Here is a 20,096-nt window from a genome sequence, read left to right on the forward strand (position 1 = left end):
ACTTGTATCGATACAAATGGGGGCAAACAGGGTTTCCTCCTCTATTTTGAGTTGTTTTGACCTTCGGATACCTATATTTGGTCTCAATCACCCCTGAACACCTAGAACTTATTTCAAAATGTTTTTAAATTGTTTTAAATGACTTGAAAATGATTTTAATCAATGTGAATATCTTATCATGAATTGATTAATGCTTGATGTTTATATTGAATTTAAAGTAGAAGTTAGTTCGAGTTGCTCCGAGAACGAATATGGTCTCACATTTAGACCCGACAATCAGGTCGGGTGTGGGGTGTCACACTATGGGTTAGCAATTGACTTTTTCATATTACAAAATGTAATGGATGCCATGAGATAAAATAGGATAATATTGAGACAACGAATTTTATTTCAAAGAGATTAAGAATATCCTATGAGTATAACACACTTATAATAAGGTCATTGAATGTGCACTTAATAAGTAGCTTTCGCAATGATATATAATAAGAGAGAGTTCATTCATGGTATATAATGAAATGTCTCCATGATTAAATAATATTCTAAACTTAATTACAAATTATTTGAGCCTTAATTATATATATCCAATCAGTCATTCCGCTAGCTCGAGATAACCAAAAACAAATTACATGTAGAATCGATAATTGTGGAATGAATGAAAATAATAGGTAAGAAAAATATATCCATGTATCATTATTCACAGTAAATGCATTTTTTCTAAGTACAAAAGATGACTCAGAAATTAATTTAATTTTTTAAGCTCGTGTCTAGGCTTCAGCTAGTCTATTCTATCCAAAAGAAATCACACATAGACACCTATCAGAATACGTAGTACTTAAAAAAAACAATTCTAAATTTAAAAGAAAAAAAAATAAAGTACTTATTTTATTATTTAATTAAAATTTTCACTATGTTTAAAATAAAAAAACTATATTTTATATTGGTAATATTCATAATAAGTATTTTTAAAATCGAATCCAACCGTGACGGAGCTAAACGGAAAACACAAATACATTCTCTTTCCTATTTCCCTTCTTCTTCTCTGGCAGTCCCTCCATTCCAAAGACCACGTCACGTACTCTCCCTTTTTTCTTTAGCCTCTGTTTTATTCGCTACATGCAATGAAATAAAAAATTACATTTCATTTCCTCTCTCTCCTCCTTTCCCTCTTCTTCTTCCTCTCTCCTCTCCTCTTCCCTTTCTCTCTATGACGTCGCCATATACATAATAATAAATAAAACAAACATATACAAAGCTTTCGTCTTCCTCTATGATGTAGCTGCCATAAGGAAAAGAAGAAAAGAAAAGAAAACAGAGGAACTGATTTTATTTCATTTTTCTATATTTTTGTGTTTGTTTTTTCTCAAATGCACGCCAAAAATAGGGTTCCTAATAGCGGCCAAAGCACCCCATCACCACCGGCATCACCACTACGGTCACCGAGGTACCGCCCCGGGAGGAAGTCGGGTAGGTGCAGCCCGTTCCAACCGGGGCGGACCATTGCCCATCGCTTCTCTTGCTTACTTCTCTCTGTTCTTCTTCGTCGACAACGGATTTTCCTCTTTGCTCCTCTCATTTATATTTCCGGGATGCTTCTTTACATGGGCACCGCTTCCGTTGATATCATTCCTGTTGTTAAACACCGACCCTCACCCGGCTCCGTTTACCGGAGTCCCCAGGTTTACGAGAAACTTAAAATTTATATGAATGCCGATAATTCCTCTGCTGACGCGGTGAGTCACTGGTATCTGATTTGCTCCTTTTAATCTATTTGGTGAATTTTTGGATTTTGCGCTTGCGGTTCGGCTTTTTATATGGTTTTCTGTTCTGGGTTGGTTTTGTTTGTTGCTCGTTTCAAAATTTGAGTTTTTTTGTTGTCTGATCTATTTTTCCTTCTGGGTTTGATCTTGATTGAATTTTGGGAACTAGGACAATGTAGTTAGTTTTTATTTTTTCCGTTGGTTTTTTGTTGTGTTATTTTCTATCATTCTAAAAATTATTAAAAGTTTAGGAGGTTGGATATATATTTTTTAATGCAAAATTCAACAAAACAGAATGCTTTAATCAAAGAAACAATTTTTATCATTGTTCTTTCTCTTTTTTATTTTTCACCATTGTTTTCTCAGGCAGTAGACCCTTGTGTCTTGTTGTGCATGCTCATTTCCAGCAGTAACAATCTTTTGGATCTAATATGGGTCTGAAAAACATTGAAACAGTTGCCATGATATCATCTTATAATTCGATTAGATGATCAGATGCCTTGTATTGTATCTGAAATTTCACTTTTTGTTTTCCAGCTTCTCTCATTGGTGTTCTTAAGAGCAATATGAATTGTAATACAATGATACTCTCTAATTATGTCATGTGAAAGTTTTTATCCATTCAACGTGTATTGTTATTATTTTCCTGAAATATCTGCATGTTACGACTTGCTGCATTTTAAATTGATTTTGGAGATTTACATCAGATGCTGATTTGTGATTATATCTGCCTATTTATTGAATTTGTTGTAGATTTTGACTGTATGGAAAAATTCCTATAAAGGGGGGCAGTGGAGACCTTGTGTAAACAAGTCTTATGAAGGTATGAATTCATATTCCCTTTATTCTATTGTAAGTAGTTCATGAAAGTTTTCTGTTGCTTTGTTGACATCAATTAGGTTCTTTTAGTTTTCTGACAAGTAATATAAATAATGCCTCTATTTCTGAATCTCATTGTTTCTATTATTTTGGTGAAGGTAATTCTCTCTTCTTTTTTTCTCTTGTATCTACTCAATTTCTTGTTGATGGTAACTTTCGCAAGCATCAATATTTGACTAACAAAAACGGGAGGAGTAGTCATTCCTAAGCAAATGGTTTTGGCACATAAGACAATATTATTACATGCCACAAAGGTATCGGAATCTGAGACTTGATTCATTTAGAGTTATATCTGATGGAAGCTAAAATACTTTGTCAAGCTTCCTGCCCCGTCCCAATTACAGATTATAATATTCCAAGCTATCCATAATTCTAGATTAGATCTAGACATCATTTGTTTGAAAAGGTCAGGCCACTATGCATATTTACTGGCTAGGTTTTAAGGCTGGTAATTCAATGGTCTTGTAGTGCTCAGTGTTGCCAGCTAAGTTCCTTTGTTAATAACTATTTAAATAGTATGTCTTTTATTGTTGCATCTGTGATTTGACAAAGTTTTGTGATAATATTTTGATTACGCTAAGGAGAAAATTATAGCATTAGAAGATGACTTTCTTTGTGTTAAAGGTGTGTGAATGCCATGTTTCATACCAACACCTTATATCATGTTTGGTTGATGTGATTTCTTTTGCCTAAACTGTCGAGTCTGAGTAATGGAGTGTGAGATTGCTATTTCAAGGAAAAGAAAGAGACAAGGGAGAGGAAATATGGAAGTCAATTATGTGAAGAGTAACTCCTTAAAATTTTTGCAAGAATCCTAGTATGTATGAGGATCTCAGGAGCTTCATTAACCTGCTAGTGTAAATGTCTTACATATAAGAGTTTTATATTCCATTTCTGGTGCTTTGCACATTTGAAGTACTTGTGTTCTTAATGCACATGCACTCATGAATGCTTCATGTTTATATTCACGAGTATGGTTATGGTTGTTGACTATCTTCATTAATTTAAAATTTGGCTGTTTCTTTTAACTACTATAGATTTACCTGAATCAAATGGTTACATATATGTTGAGGCAAATGGAGGCTTAAATCAACAGAGGACATCGGTTGGTTCTATTCCTCTTTAGTCTGTATTTAATATTTGTGCTTTACCTCTATAAAGCTCGTCTCTTTTATGGTTTTGTTAATTTATTTTTTATGTACGTGGTTTTGGACATTTTGTAGATCTGCAATGCAGTTGCTGTGGCAGGCTATCTTAATGCAACCCTTCTAATCCCTAATTTCCATTTTCATAGCATATGGCGAGATCCCAGGTCTGTTATAATTTATTTTCAGTTGCCATGTTGCTTATGTGCCATCAAGGAAAAATGATAGTCTCAGGTCAGAGTGCCATTATCGTCTTTTCATTTCAAGACTTGCTCTTTATAGGCTTTGTTTATTGTAAAATTAGAATGAAAGAAGATTTTTCAGAAAGGTCTTAAAGTGAAAAGAGATTTGAAATAACATATTTTATAATGTAAACAATTTTCTTAGATGCCAAAGAATTGTTAAAATGCTATTCAAAATTTCCATGAACCAAACATAGTTTCAAAATTTCTGTTCAAGACTTGCTCTTTATAGGCTTTGTTTATTGTAAAATTAGAATGCAAGAAGATTTTTCAGGAAGGTCTTAAAGTGAAAAGAGATTTGAAATAAAATATTTTATAATCTAAACAATTTTCTTAGATGCTAAAGAATTGTTACAATTTTCTTAGATGCCAAAGAATTGTTAAAATGCTATTCAAAATTTCCATGAACCAAACATAGTTTCAAAATTTCTGTTCAAGACTTGCTCTTTATAGGCTTTGTTTATTGTAAAATTAGAATGCAAGAAGATTTTTCAGGAAGGTCTTAAAGTGAAAAGAGATTTGAAATAAAATATTTTATAATCTAAACAATTTTCTTAGATGCTAAAGAATTGTTAAAATGCTATTCTTCAAATTTTCCTTGAACCAAATATAGTTTCTATATTTCTGGGTTCATCTACCTCATTTGTTATTTTTACAGATCATTTCTTTCTCTATGTGTTGAACTTGATACTTACAAAACATTTTCTGATCTCATATTTTGCCAATCATTTTGTCATCGCATTGATTGAATCCCATATGTGGTTTTGCTTTTCCAGCAAATTCAAAGACATATATGATGAAGAGTATTTCATCAGTACCTTAAAGAACGATGTACGAGTTGTTGATAAGATTCCTGAGTACATAATGGAACGATTTGACCATAATTTGACCAATGTTTACAACTTCAGAATTAAAGCATGGTCATCCATTAGGTATTACAGGGATGTGGTCCTGCCCAAGCTGCTTGAAGAAAAGTGAGTTTCAGCACTGATTGTTGCATAACTATATATTTTAAAGTTTAGCTTTGTTTACTTGAGTGCCAAATGGTAATTATAAAAGTTAGTGCTCATAGGAAGATGATATGAGCAAAAATACTTATTTTTTGCTATGTGTATAGCTTATGTGGACACATTTTCTTCACTGTTACCTTCTTCTAGTTGTATTTATTTGTGGTTAAATTACACTGTTTAATGTCTGTCTTAATTTTTGCTACTTTATTCTGATTGAATGACCCAGGGTTATAAGAATTTCTCCTTTTGCAAACCGCTTATCATTTGATGCTCCTCCTGCTGTCCAAAGACTCAGATGCTTGGCAAATTATGAAGCTTTACGGTTTTCAAGTCCAATACTAAGCCTTGGAGAAACTTTGGTTGCAAGAATGAAAGAGCGCAGTGCAAACAGTGGTGGCAAGTATCTTTCTGTTCATCTTCGGTTTGAGGAGGTTAGTATTATTTTAATAGAAAATGTATTACGAAGGTTGATGATTTTTCTGTTTTGACTTTTAGTAGCAGTAATTATCAACTCCATTTTTGGAAAGTGTATACTATATTTTTCTTATGCAGGATATGGTAGCTTTCTCTTGTTGTGTATTTGATGGTGGGGAACTAGAAAAAGAAGACATGAAAAAAGCAAGGGAAAGAGGCTGGAAAGGAAAATTTACAAAACCTGGTCGAGTTATACGCCCTGGAGCAATCAGGATTAATGGAAAATGCCCATTGACTCCTTTAGAGGTATTGTCAGTTGATTTTTTTTTGTTTAAATAAAGGTTCAATTTATTGTTGTCATTAGAAAAAAAGGGGGGGGGGGAGGGGGCCAGGCATGCGACTTGGTAGATTAGGGTTGGTAAAGAACAACTTTAGGAATGAGGTTATTGTTAGTTTATTATTTACAGTTGTGTTTGCTGAAGATAGACTGTCAGAGGCTCTTAAATTGCTCTAATACTTGATAAAATTTCTCTGTTTTTGCTGTTAATATGTGGCATCAAAATGAAAACTAGAACATTTCAAACTCCTTTGCAATCAAGCTTATAGGATGTGTAAGAAAACTAGAAAATTTCAAACTCCTTTGCTATCAAGTTTATAGGATGTGTACCTCGAAAAGAAATCATTCATTATGCCATGATTGAATTTGCTTAATAGTTTATGTAAAGATCATGGCAGTGGATGAATTTGCTTCGTTATGTCAAATTCTGAATTTAGTCCCTGTACTCCCCTTAAATTAGGATTTAGTCCCTGTTCTATTATTATATCTAAAATAAGGGTCAAAAGAGTAAGAATTGTGCAAATAATAGAATAAGGACTGAATCAACTTTTTTGTGTAGTGCTTGGACTAATCTCAAATGTTATTGCTTCTTTATGAATTCTGGTTCCGCTGGAAATAATGGAGTGCCTAGTCTAATTACCTTGGCTATGTGATAGCTGTGTTTTATATGTTAATTTAAATGTTCCCAAGATCTTTCATATGCATGTAACTACAAGGATATCGACAGTTGCATCTGTGATAATTTATTTAATATTTTGTTGCACTTAATAGGTTGGATTGATGCTTAGAGGAATGGGATTTGATAATAATACATATATCTTTTTGGCTTCTGGAAAGATATACAATTCTGAGAAAACAATGGCTCCTTTACTGGAAATGTTTCCCAACTTGCAAACAAAAGAGATGCTGGCATCTGAGGAAGAACTTGTTCCATATAAGGTCAGGAAGCATATAAATATTTGAGCACTTCATTAAGTCCTTCAGTAATGCTTTTGTGATTGGACTTTCTATAATCTCTTTGACTTGGAATATTGCTTTCAGAGATTTTCTTCCAGGATGGCTGCCATAGACTATACTGTTTGCCTTCATAGCGAGGTATTTGTGACTACTCAAGGTGGGAATTTTCCTCATTTTCTGATGGGCCACAGGAGGTACCTGTACAGCGGACATTCCAAGACAATTCGACCAGACAAACGAAGGTTGGCACTGCTATTTGATAACCCTAATATTGGGTATGTATTTAACTTTTCTACCGTTTTCCCCCTTGAAGCATGGACCAAAATGATTTATTTATAATACATACATAGATTTTATATATATGAAAATATAAATAGACCAACATTTCCATTAGGGTTCGGGCCAAAAGTGGATTGTTTCTCTGTCTGTTTTATGACCATAATAGGGTAGCAAATGATACTGTTGGCAATACTATTGGGGATATATTTGCACATTTCAGAAGACGTACGGTTGTATTATACACTCTACTTGAGAGTTAATATTAATTAGGTTTCTTCTTTTGCAAAGTAAATACTTGATGGGATGGTTTACATTTGATAAATTTTGGAAACGTCCCTAAGGTAATTCAGGGAGGGCTGAGATGTTTTATAGTGAAACATCATCCTATTTGTGATAACTGGAAATAAGACCTGTGGGATTCAAATTTACCTTCTTTTTAATTCCAGGTGGAGAACTTTCAAGCGACAAATGCTGAATATGCGGTCTCATAGTGACACAAAGGGGTTTGAGCTCAAAAGGCCCAATGATTCGATATATACCTTCCCATGCCCTGATTGCATGTGTCGTACAAACAAATCAGAAGCAGCAAGATCATCATCAGCTACGTGATCTTGGAGGATTTTGATGGGTGAATGTATTTTGTTCCTGTAAACATAGCTAGCACATATTGGCACTGGCCCCCCCTTTTCTTTTGTCTAATTTTTTCATTCTTTTAATCCTCTTTATGTGGAAAGAGGGCACACAATTCAAATTTGGAGCTTTGAGGACATTTTTCAGAGGTCATACTGAAATTCTCAGCAGCATCTTTTTTGTATACGATGTTCAGAGAACGAAAATTGACGATTTTGCTAACGGAGGATGTCCCTGGCATTATTGTTTTGTGATTTTGCTGTAGCAGCAACTGCTGCATCTAACAAACTGTTAACACGGTATTCTTTCACACCCTGGTTTTATGATTTTTTGTAAATTAGTTGCAGTTTGATTTGGAAGAAATTTTGGTGTAGGTTGTGAGAAATCAGGGTATTATTATTGATAATTCATATTGAATTTTGTGAGAAACCAGTTTTATGATTCAGTTTTGGTGTAAATTACTCTGTCCCAGTTTCGAGAATTTGTTTGTTATTAAATCTTGCTGGATTTATAATCCTTGATCTTATTTTTTTGGTTACCAGTGCAACAGAGTTAAAACTTCAAATGGCAAGCAGAAAAACAGGCAGGGTACAATCTTTTCGGTGATTTTATAGAACATCAAAACAAACGTTCCATATCTATTAGCTACGGTTGCAGAAGACGGTTAAGGCATTAAGGCAAAGCCTGCTATTATCTGGGGATCCTGATAATTATATTCTGGTTTTATCAAACAATAGTCAATCCATGCATCTGTTTTACATAAATTTTACAAGTTTCACTAGTTACAGACATTATCTCATCAACTTCATTACATTGATGGATAATTTTAACAATATAATCACAATGTCTACATAAACTTCCAAATAAATCTGATATTTATATTATGGTCGATAAAAATATTGTTTTCTTAAATTGATTTAATGTTTGAAAACTTTAAAATCATACAAGTAATTAAATATTGTTGATGTGAGGGATCAACAAGGAAGGAATACAAGAGTGGTGGAGTTGATGGAGGCTAATTCACCTTATATGGGTGAGACCTAAACAATATAGAGGGTGAAGATAGGTTGAGAACAGAGTAGTAGTATGTGACTAGAATGTTTGAGAGTCGATTCCTTCTTAATCTTTATCGTCTTGGGGATTATTTATAGGTGAGGTCCTGTGTTAGGCGGCATTAACGTGGCAAATTTGCTATTAGGTCATCATTGTGGGATATGTAGGAAGGATGTTCGTGATAGGACGAGTGTAATACCCCGAAAATTACTACAATAAGAAAGTAAGATAATATCCTTGATATAGTAAAATAAGGAAATAAAATGATAAAAAGGGTAATATTGAGTTATGTCAACATTGGGAAGTATATTATGACATATTAATTCAAGAAATGATTAAATCTTAAAAGTGAGAAAAGTTTTGTTGCCCAAGAGTAAATACTCAAAATTTGAGGGGTTAAAGTGTAAATACAAAAAATTTGAAGGACCAATAGTGTAAATATTTTAAGGGTGGAATAATCTGGAAACAAAGGAAAATGGATGAATTAGGACCAAATTGAAAATGTAAAAATTTTGAGGGACTAAATTACAATTTTACCAAATTAAGTGATGACTTAAGGATGGAATTTCAAAAGATTATAAAGGGCAAAATGATCAAATAGAGAGAGAGAATTCTAGAAGGTAATGATGATGTTTGTGATATTTTTAATTAATTAATTAGATAAATGTTATTTAATTAATATTTTATTAAAATTTTTAGTATTATTTTATTATTAAATGATAAATATAAAATGGAGGAAAGATGATGAAAAAAATATATATCATCTTTCCATGCAACCAACGTTAGAAGAGAAGAGAACAAAAAAAGTTTTGTTTTCTTTACAATTTGGTCCTTTCACCAAAAATTCACTATTTTCACCTAGAAATCAAAAGAATTTTCATAGCTTCCAAGAGAGAAAAATAATAAGGAGACAATGGGGAGCTAGAATGTCAAGTTAGATTCAAGAAATAGAAACTAAAGGAGAGAGAAAATCAAGTTAAAGATTGAAATCAATAGCACAAGGTAAGAACATCAAGATTTCAATATATTTTTAAGTTTGTTATTGTTGAAAAAGCATGTAAATGATGTTATAGTAGAGTTTTCTTAAATAAAGTCTTATGTTCTTAAAATATTAGTGAAGGGAAATAAGTGAAAATGATGGGAAATATTATAGAGAAAGGGAATTAGGGAGTTATAAACTTAGTAATCAACATCTTGCACTAAAACAGTTTTGGACAGCAGCAGTAGGTTAACTTTGAAAAATAACCATAAATTGTGGAAATCGAATTAGAGGATGAAAAAATATGGAATTAAATCTGATTAAGTCTAGTTTCTCATAGAAGAAACGGTGTAAGTAATGAAATTTTAAATCATGAGATATAATAAATTTTGTGAGACAAGGTCAGAATGAATTCGGGTTCCCCTGTTCTGACTTTGGAAAATCATAAAAAATTGAATAAAAATAATTAGAGGCTTAAATTTACATGTTTAAAATCCTGAATGAGTATATTTTCAATAGAAATAAACAAAAACAGCATCCAAATTCTTTACAAAGAGATAATTAATTTTTAGTGAATAGGGGTCGGAACTGTCAAACAGTGAAACAGGGGAAACTTTAAAGAATAAACTGTACTTATTGGCTAAACCAAAAATTCTGAAAATATTATGGTAAGAAGATATGTGACTCTAGTTTCATAGGAATTTAGCGGATATTAATTTTGAATTCCGTAGCTCAAGATATAAATAATTTAGTGACTATGACGCAAGTGGACAACTTTGAATTAATATATAAATAAATGGTGGAATTATAGATAATGTTACATATAAGCATATTATACATTAAGGATGTGGAATGGAGAGGAGGAGGAGCAATTAAATGATTATTCAACTAGCATGAGTTCTCATTAAAAATGACCAATTTGCATGTTTTAGGTTCAAGGACTAAATTGAATAAAAGTAATATTTTAAGGGTAAATTGGTAAAAATGTCAAAAAGTGACCAAATTGCATGAAATGAATTGTTTTATTATTTAAATTAATAAATTGAATGAAATCTTAATTTATATCAAGATTGGGTGGAAATTCTAGGAAAATAGAAAATTACCAAAATGTCCCTAAATTTTAGTATTTCTGCAATTTAGCCTGGTAAGTTCGTGTAACTTGAATTATATTCTTAGATGATTGATATATATATATTGGATTGAGAAATTGATTTGAATTGTGAACATGAGAAATTGTGAATTGAATGAAATGGAAATGAAGCTTTGAATTACATGAGTAAATATCGGGTCTCGTAGGCCCTATTTGTTATGAATATAATATTTCGAGAATATGTTGTAAAGAATTCTAAAAGCACGTTAATAATTTAAAAGTTTTAACTCAGATGAAATTTGGCAACTCGTTTTAATATGTATGCAAATGTATGTCTTCTAGTAATGCCTCGTACCCTATTCCGGCGTCGAATACGGGTAAGGGGTGTTACAATGTGACATCGCCTGATTCAGTCATAACATTTAGACTGGGTTTGGGGTGTTACAACGAGGATGTCTGTGATAGGATGCGTTGTAATTCCATTTAAATCGTAGTACGAAGTAGTTGAGCCCATGTGAGATTTGGTAGCCTAAAGATTTATGTTCTTAATGGGGGAGCAAATGGTGGTACCCTCCCAAGAAGTGAATGGCTAGCTTCTTTGAGCATCTACATTCTATCTGGTTGGATAGTCAAATTGGAAGGCAAAGCTTCTGATGACCACTCGGTCTGTAACGAGTGGAATGCGCTTCTAAGATGGGCTATTGTACTACCATGTGTCTCAAGTTGTAGAGGTATAACAATATTCCCCTTCCCTCAAGCCGAGGATGTCATAAGTGACCTTTCTCGAGACAACTATTTTTTCACTTTTTTGCGAGGCTTGCGGCGGAAAGTGGAGAGCTACTGTGAATGTTTTTAAAATTTAGCCATAAATGCCCTATAGGAATTATTTTTGGGAAATTGAGACTATGATGACTAATAATATACACCGATATGCGTTGAGTTACCATTTGTTGTAGAATTGGTAGTGGAATAGTGCATTTTGAGAAAGCCCATGTATATTCTTTAATTGTTTTTCTTTTGAGATTATTTTGCTTCTGTGATTTTTGGAATCCCTTTACCAACTTGAGACACTTTCTTTTGAGATTATTTTGCTTCTGTGATTTTTGGAATCCCTTTACCAACTTGAGACACGTAGCAACATGATAGGCCATCTAAGAAGCTAGCCACCTTCTTTTTAGGAGGGCACCACCATTCACTTCCCCAGACGTCCAATCTCCTATTAAGAACATGATTTTTTAGGCCACCAAACCCCATGTGAGCTTATCTACTCCTTACAACGATTCAAAGGGAATAAGAACGAATCAACATTTGGTGCAGTGAGCATAGACAACATGACTTCTCAGTCTCAAGCCGATGTCCCCATTGTCCCAGCTAATTCAACTTACCCAGCCAGTTCTTCTATTTTAACCAACTCTACCATCCAAGTATAAAATATTTACCGTTAGTTGAGTTCGCTTATAATAATAGTTATCAGTCCAGTATAAATATGGCACCGTTTGAAGCTTTATATGGAATAAAATGTAAAATGCTATTGTATTGGTCCGAGTTGAGTGAATCCAAAATGGTAGGGATTGATTTGATTCGAGAAACTGAAGATAAGATTCAAACTATTCGAGATTGTTTGAAAGTTGCATTTGATCGTCAGAAGTCGTACGCTGATTTGAAAAGAAAAGATATAGAATTTGTTGTTGACGACCGGGTATTTTTAAAAGTTTTTCCATGGAAAAAATGCTACAATTCGACAAGAAAGGAAAGTTGAGTCCAAGATTTATCGGGCCTATAAGATTACTGAAAGAGTCGGCCCTGTAGCTTACAGACTAGAATTGCCTCCTAAACTAGAGAAAATCCATAATGTGTTTCACATTTTAATGCTAAGACGATATAGATCTGATCCTTCACACATGATCCCTCATAGTGAAATCGAACTACAACGATATTTATCATATCCTGAAGAACCAGTGAAAATTTTGGCTCGGGAAGTCAAAGAAATTTGGAATAAACGAGTACCATTGGTAAAAGTCTTGTGGCATCAGCATGGTATTGATGAGGTTACCTGGGAAATCGAGGAATCAATGAAATGACAATATCCGAATCTGTAACAGCTCGTTTTCAGTGAAATCAGAACAGTGGTTTTGGGACCACAAATCTGATGTGAGAATATTTATTTTATTATTATTTTAATGTCTACAGCATGTTAGTAGTATCGTATAAAAATTTCGTTAAGAAATTTTACCGTTTGCATGCTTAATTCGATAAAAATGACTAATTTGTAAAAGGTGCAAAACTTGAATTCAATAAGCTAAAGGGGACCTAGTGGTCATGCTATTAAATGGTTGAGGGTTTTATGTAGTAATTAAACCATTTTAATCATGAGTGGACATAGATGGACATTAAATGGATGAATTTTCAAGTATTAAACAAAGGTTAAAAATGTAATTAATTTAATAAATAATTTAAGTAAAACAAATAATAACAAAAGCTATCATCTCTTTTGTCCATTTCTTTCACCGAAATTTAACTAAGAAAACTCCATGAATGAAGCTTGAAGGTTCGACCAACATTCCTTGTGCATGTAAATGTGTTTTTGTCCCGTTTTTAATGATTTTCATGTTTTTGGGATCGTTGTAGCTTAATTTAGCTACCCTAAGGACTAATTTGCAAAATTTTTAAAATATTAGGGTTTTTCCATGAATGTATACATGTTTGTGATGTTTGATGGAAGAAAATGAACCTTTGTTGTTAGATAAACAACTTTTGTTAAGTGATTTTTGATAAATTTGTCAATTAGGGATTTAATTGAAAAATATGAAATATTCATAGTGAAAATGTGAAAAAAAATGAAATGTATGGACTGCTATGAGCCTATATAAAATTCGTCTAGACTTGGGTAGGGATGAAATTGCATGAATTGAATAGAATGACTATTAAATTGATTGAATTTATTCATTTAGATCAAGATAGACCTCGTACGACTTTAGATCGAGGCAAAGAGAAAGCTTCAGATTAATCAACTCTGTTTCTACATTTTATCGTCGCAGTAAGTTTGTACGTTTAAATAGCATGTTAAAGTTTGTTTTAAATTTTATCATTTTATGATATCAAATTATGTCTCGGCGAAAAAATTCAACGGCGTATCGATGATCATCGACCAATGAAGAGGGATGGTGACGACCATCAACTATGAAAAGGGGATGGTGACGGCCATCGAATTATGAAAAAGGATAGCTTCGGATATCGATTAAGAAAAGGGATGGTGATGACCATCAACTATGAAAAGGGATGGTGATGACCATCAACTATAAAAAGGGATGGTGACGACCATCGAATTATGAAAAGGGATGGTGACGACCATTGTGATTACACTTCGTGTGAGCTTCGGTAAGAGTTTTTGATGCAAGTTACTTTGTTACTATGGAAGGTAGTAAGCATGTATATTCATGATTGTGGAAAGTATGAATTCATATTATTTAAACTTATGAAAGTTATTTTATCATGTGTTAATATTGAATTTATGTGATTAAGCACTAATTTGGGTTGTTGGTGATGCTTAGGCTTGTGCCAAGCTTGTGTTGGATTTAATCCATATTTATTTTAAGCTTATGCATTGTAATGGTAAGCATCGTTTATGTATTATGAACTTACTAAGCATTATATGTTTACTTTGTGTTCTTTTTCTTTGTTTTATAGTTAATCGAAAGCTCGTTCGGGTTGGAAGATTGTCAGAGACCTATCACACTATCCGTTGGCATTACTAGTAGATTTTGATGTTTTGAAGTCATGGTTATAATGACATGTATAGGTGTTTTGTTCTTGATGAAATAGCCATTATGTTTGGCTTGTAAATGTGGTATTTTGGTTAATGAATTAGTTGTCATGTTGGCTTGTATATATGTGGTTTTATGATGGTTGATAATTTGGCATTTTGGTGCTTTTTGTGCTTGGTGTTGGAATGGTCAAGTTGATGTATGTTTTAGTGACCATTTTGGTATATTTGAATTTGATTTTGGTATGGTCATTTTGGTAGAATTTGGTATAGAAATTGGTTGCAATTATTGAGTTGTTAAATGTCTAAGTTATGCTTGTGTTTGAGTATATGTAATGTCATGAAAATTGAGGCACCTTTTGGCATATTTGTTGTATGAATAGGTACCATATTGTGTAACACCCCTTACCCGTATTCGACACTGGAATAGGGTACGAGGCATTACCAGAACACATACACTTGTAAACGTATTGAACCGAGTTATAAAATTTCATCTAAATTAAAATTTTCAAATTATTAACTCATTTTTATAATTCTTTACTATATATCCTCAAAATATTATATTCATAATAAATAGGGCCTACTAGACCCGATACATACTCATGCAATTCAATGCTTCATTTCCTTTTCATTCATTTCACAATTTCTTATGCTTACAATTCAAATCATATCACTAGCAATTTCCTTTTAATTCACTTACAATTCAATATCATTAAGATCAATACTAATACGTATTTACCATTTAACTTAATGTTTATCGATTATACCATTCATTAACACATTTATGAAATTCCCAATTTTGCAATGAAAATATCATTTTAGCTTAAATAACAACATCAGTTCAACTCATCATCCTCTTTTTTCGTCATTTTACACTTCAAGTATGAACTTATTATTTCATTACCTTTCCACACCATTTTCCTATGCTTATCACACAAGACATAAACGTATCATTCAACCATAGTTGCAAGCTAGTGCATTGAAACATAATTCTTTTTGGAACTAACTACATGATAAACCATTTCACTAGATATTACATAATTTAAACCTTACCTCCCCTTTCATGATCACAAGCATATTTCCATTTAGGCACTTACTGTTTCGATGCATAACTTATAGATTTAACGTGGCATAATCCCGCCACAACTTGGCCAAAGCCTAAACATGTATACCAAATATGCCAGCCAAATAAACATATAACATAAGCATTATAAGCATGGATGAGCACAATATTTATTCATGTATCAAACTTACTAACATGTGTTAACTCAATACCCATTCATGACATTACTTCGTTCCAAATCATATACCAAATATATTATACACACATACTATGAAACTTTATTTTCCCACAGGAGCTTAAACCATGACCAATAATGCACAAATATATGCGTCATTTCTATTTCATCGTTTATCAATTATAATCAAGCGTATTACCAATTATACACAAATCATTCATATATTTCACAATTTTTCCTCCATCTTCTCTCCATTCCTCATCCTTAATGTGTATTACACACTTAAACAACATTATACATACTTTCACTATTTTCCCATATGTAAATTCAAGCCGACTGTGTGAGTCAAAGTCAATGATTTATTTATATATTGAGATACAGAGCTCCAAATTAAGATTCATTAATTTTTGCCAAAACTATACTCACATATATTCTTACCATAAAATTTTCAAAATTTTTGGCTTAGCCAATAAGTACAGGTTACATAGCCTGACACACGGGCTTGTGGCTTGGCCGTGTGACCCAAGTTAGAGAGTTACACGGGATGGGACACGGCCGTGTGTCCCTACTTCGAATGTCCACACGGCCTGAGACATGGGCCTGTGTCTCAGCCTTGTGACCCTTATAGTATGCAAAATTTGAACTTTTCCCAAAAATTCTATATGTTTCCAATTTAGTCCCGAATCGTTCCTAAAGTGTTTTTATGGCGTTGAGGATTCAAATAAGGAACAATAAGCTTATGTTTGAATGAAATTCGATGTGATTTTTGAAATGTTTCAAGATGAATATTTAAGTGTTGAATTTTTTTTGTAATGCTTTGTAACCCTATTTTGGGGATGGATACAGGATACGGGTGTTACAGAATCTACTCTTAGGTAACAATTTCGAGGATGAAATTTCCTAAGGGGGAGAGTTGTAATATCCTATTTTTAGTGATATCAAAATAATGGTTTCGGGACCATAATTTTGATGAGTAAATTATTATTTTATTATTTATTCAGTGTCTACGGGATTTTATTGAGGTCGTATTAAAAATTCATTAAGAAATTTTAATGTTTAGATGCTTAGTTGAGTGAAAAGGACTAAATCGTAAAATGTGAAAAAATTAAGTTCTAATAGTTAAGAGAGTCAAATGGCCTTATAAGTGGAAGTTAATGGACTTGAACGGTAATTATACCATATATGTTGATAGTGGATGTACATGGATTTGGTATTATTGAAATTTTGATAATTTTTGAAGGGCAAAAAGGTAAATTAGTAAATAAAACTAAAATAACCTAAGAAATCATGTTCATCTTCTTCATTTCATCCTATCTCCACTGAAAATCACCATGGAAAGAAGCTAGGGTATTCGGTCAAGCTCATTTCATTTAATGTAAGTGTATTCAAACCCGTTTTTAATGATTTTTATGTTTTTGGGATCATTGCAACTAGGTCTAGCTAGCTCGTACCTTCGTTTTTGAATCTATTAAAATTTTTTTGAAGTTACCATTGATGAATCTTGAATGTTTTTTATGATAACCATGTGTTTGAAGCTTTGATCGTGGTATTTGGTTGAATTGTGAAGGGATTTTTGTTAGATTTTGATTTAAAGATTAAATTGTTAAAATGTCAAAATCTCAAGGTTTGATAGTGAATTTGATGTACAATATGGAATATTAAAGGGCCTATAATGTTTGACTGTAACTTGATTCTAAGAAAATAGTCAATTTGATTATTTTCGAGTAAGAGGACTAAATTGTAACAATTGTAAAAGTTTAGGGAAAATGTGTAATTAATGAGAAGTTAAGGGTTATGTAAATTGAATGAAATGTGAAATATGTATAAGTTTAATTTATTGTATTTAATTATCATATAGCTCAAAACTTGGATAGAAAAGACAATAACCTAGGAAAAGGAAAAATAGCGAATTAGTCTTTGTGTGTTGGTCAGAATCGAATAGTAGGTAAGTTTATAGTGTTTCAATACCTAAATAAATTTATAATTTGCATTCTTATAATATATTTCTTAAATTAAATGTTCATAAATAATTATTGAATGATTGCACATACGTGCCCCTGTTTGTACTTCGGTTCCCCTGATTGCACATACGTGCCCCCGTTTGTACTTTGGTACCCCTGATTGCACTTTCGTGCCCCGGTTATACTTCGGTAAACCTAGATCAAATATTATATGAGTTGTATTTAATGGTATTTAGATTAAGTGTTATACTATGTTCTTACTAAGCTTTGTAAGCTTATCGATTTTTGTGGATTGTTTTGTAGATAACCGTTGCTGACACTTTGGAAGGATCATTCAACCGGCTCACACTATCCGTTCAAGTTGGTAGTTTTTGTAAATATTAAGGTAGTGACATGTATATATATAGATGAATATGGGTTTGAAGGGCATATGATGTTTTGTATTAGTATTTAGGTATGTTTATGCTTTGAAAGTTATGGTTAGATTGGAGTACTTTAATGTTTCACCAAGTATTGTCATTTTGGGCACTTCCAAATGCTTTTATATAAGGTTTCATATTGGTATTTTATGATGTTATGGAAATGGTTAATTGGGATGGGTTTTGGTAAAAGTTTTGAATTAGATTATATGCATGAACTAAAGTGTTTTTGGTCTGTTTTGATATGTTATGTTTGGATTTTAATTATGGTGCCTTTGAATGACATATTGGTTAGTTGAATTAGGATTCTTGAAATAGTATTTTTGATGTATGTTTGAGTGATGTTTAGGTCCCATTAAGTGTGCTTAAAAATGTTTTAAGGTTATGCATGAAATGGTCTTGGAATGACTTGATTTTAGATAAATTTTGGGTCCACACGACTTGAGACATGGACGTGTGTCTCAGCCGTATGAGGCACACGGCCATGTTTGAGGCACACGACCATGTGTCATCTGATGATATCCTTAGGTTTCAAGTCAGTGAGTTACACAGCCTAGCACACAGCCTGGAACACGGGCATGTGGGGTAACTTAGAAAGTTACACGGCCTGGCACACGGGCGTGTGTCCCTAGTTTGAAGTTACATGGCCTAAGACACGGGTGTGTGCTTTAGCCGTGTAAGGCACACGGCCTGGTTACACGAGTGTGTGACCCCTTGTTTCCAATTTTTTAAGACTTTGTCCTAGAATTTTCAAGTTGTTTCAAATTGGTCCCGATTTACTTTTAAGATATTTTTAAGGCCTCGAGGGCTTGATTTAGGGATGAAATGTAAGTATTTTATTATTTTATGATGTACTTATACTGTTGATTGATATTTAGTTTAATTGTTTTTAATTGTTTGCTAATACTTCGTAACCCTAATTTGTGATGGATACGGGTTAAGGTTGTTACACTTTACGTGCAAGTTACCTCTTTTCTAAGTGAAGTAGGGTATCCTAAGATTATCAGGACTCCTAGGTCTATAAATACGGCCCTTAATTCTGTGAAATTATTCACTAAATATTGGACCGTCAAAGTTTCTATCTAAGTTTAGTTCGTAGCTATCAGGGAAAGCCTCTGTCTTGTTAGGTGTGATTGTTTAGGTTCGCATTACATGAATTCTGTATGTCTTCTTCTGCTCAAGTAATATGTGTGTATATTAGTTGCGAGCTAGTCGGTTCGTCTACCAGCAAGGATAAAGGCAAAGCTAAACTTGTTTAATTTTCTTCATTTTCCGATGAGTGGTCTGGAATTATTTGGAGTATGTTAACTACTATGTTATTCAATTTATACTGATATGTTGTCTTAAAGTATTAAGTTTTCGAAACAAGTTTCAAAGGTAAGTTATCTAAAAAGATATGTTTTAAAGCTATGAACCTCTGTTTTCAAATACAGTTTGAAAATATGATTTTTAGAGCACATTTTTGTATGAGCTCCTATGCAAGCTGAGGTTTTAAACAATGTTTTCAGAAATGGTTTCACAGTTTGTGTATTAGCGAAGCTCCCTACGTGAGCTTAAGTGATAAGTTGTGTATCAGCGAAGCTCCTTACGTGAGCTTAAGTGACAAGCTATGTATCAGCGAAGCTCCCCATGCAAGCTTAAGTGATTGTGCTCCTTAGTGAGCCCAGCTCTATGCGAGCTAGTGTGATATGTCTCAAAGTGAATGTGACACCCCTAACCCATATCTGTCACCAAAATAGGGTTACAGAGCATTACCGTAAAATTCTAACTTTAAAACATACATTTAGTACCTCAACATAAACATGACATAAATAGTTCATCTATATGCATATAGTCCCTTAATCGAGCCTTCGAGGCCCTAAAAACACTTTAAAAACAATTCGAGACTAAATTGGAATCATTCGGAAAGTTTAGGAAAAAGTTAGAAACTTGAACTGCAGAGG

The 20,096-nt window shown here is 33.0% G+C and overlaps 1 protein-coding gene across 4 annotated transcripts; it reads left to right on the top strand.

Annotated features, from left to right (window-relative positions):
• Nucleotides 1-1,062: 1,062 nt before the first annotated feature.
• On the top strand, nt 1,063-8,485 carry LOC121213925 (protein ESMERALDA 1). 4 transcript variants are annotated; one of them, XR_005909466.1, is made up of 11 exons: nt 1,063-1,730; nt 2,511-2,580; nt 3,674-3,741; nt 3,860-3,948; nt 4,800-4,997; nt 5,260-5,464; nt 5,586-5,753; nt 6,556-6,723; nt 6,826-7,016; nt 7,467-7,949; nt 8,193-8,485. XR_005909466.1 is itself a non-coding variant. In XM_041087302.1 (10 exons), exons 1-10 carry the CDS (start codon nt 1,365-1,367, stop codon nt 7,627-7,629), a joined length of 1,686 nt encoding a protein of 561 aa, XP_040943236.1. In that variant the 5' UTR covers nt 1,063-1,364; the 3' UTR covers nt 7,630-8,095. The 4 variants fall into 4 exon arrangements, 3 of the variants coding, with proteins under 3 accessions (XP_040943236.1, XP_040943237.1, XP_040943238.1); XM_041087302.1 differs by lacking the exon at nt 8,193-8,485 and having other exon boundaries at nt 7,467-8,095; XM_041087303.1 differs by lacking the exon at nt 8,193-8,485 and having other exon boundaries at nt 6,826-6,983; nt 7,467-8,095.
• Nucleotides 8,486-20,096: the final 11,611 nt, after the last annotated feature.

This window comes from Gossypium hirsutum, chromosome D01, assembly GCF_007990345.1.
Source record: "Gossypium hirsutum isolate 1008001.06 chromosome D01, Gossypium_hirsutum_v2.1, whole genome shotgun sequence".
In the NCBI taxonomy this organism is placed as follows: Eukaryota; Viridiplantae; Streptophyta; class Magnoliopsida; order Malvales; family Malvaceae; genus Gossypium; species Gossypium hirsutum.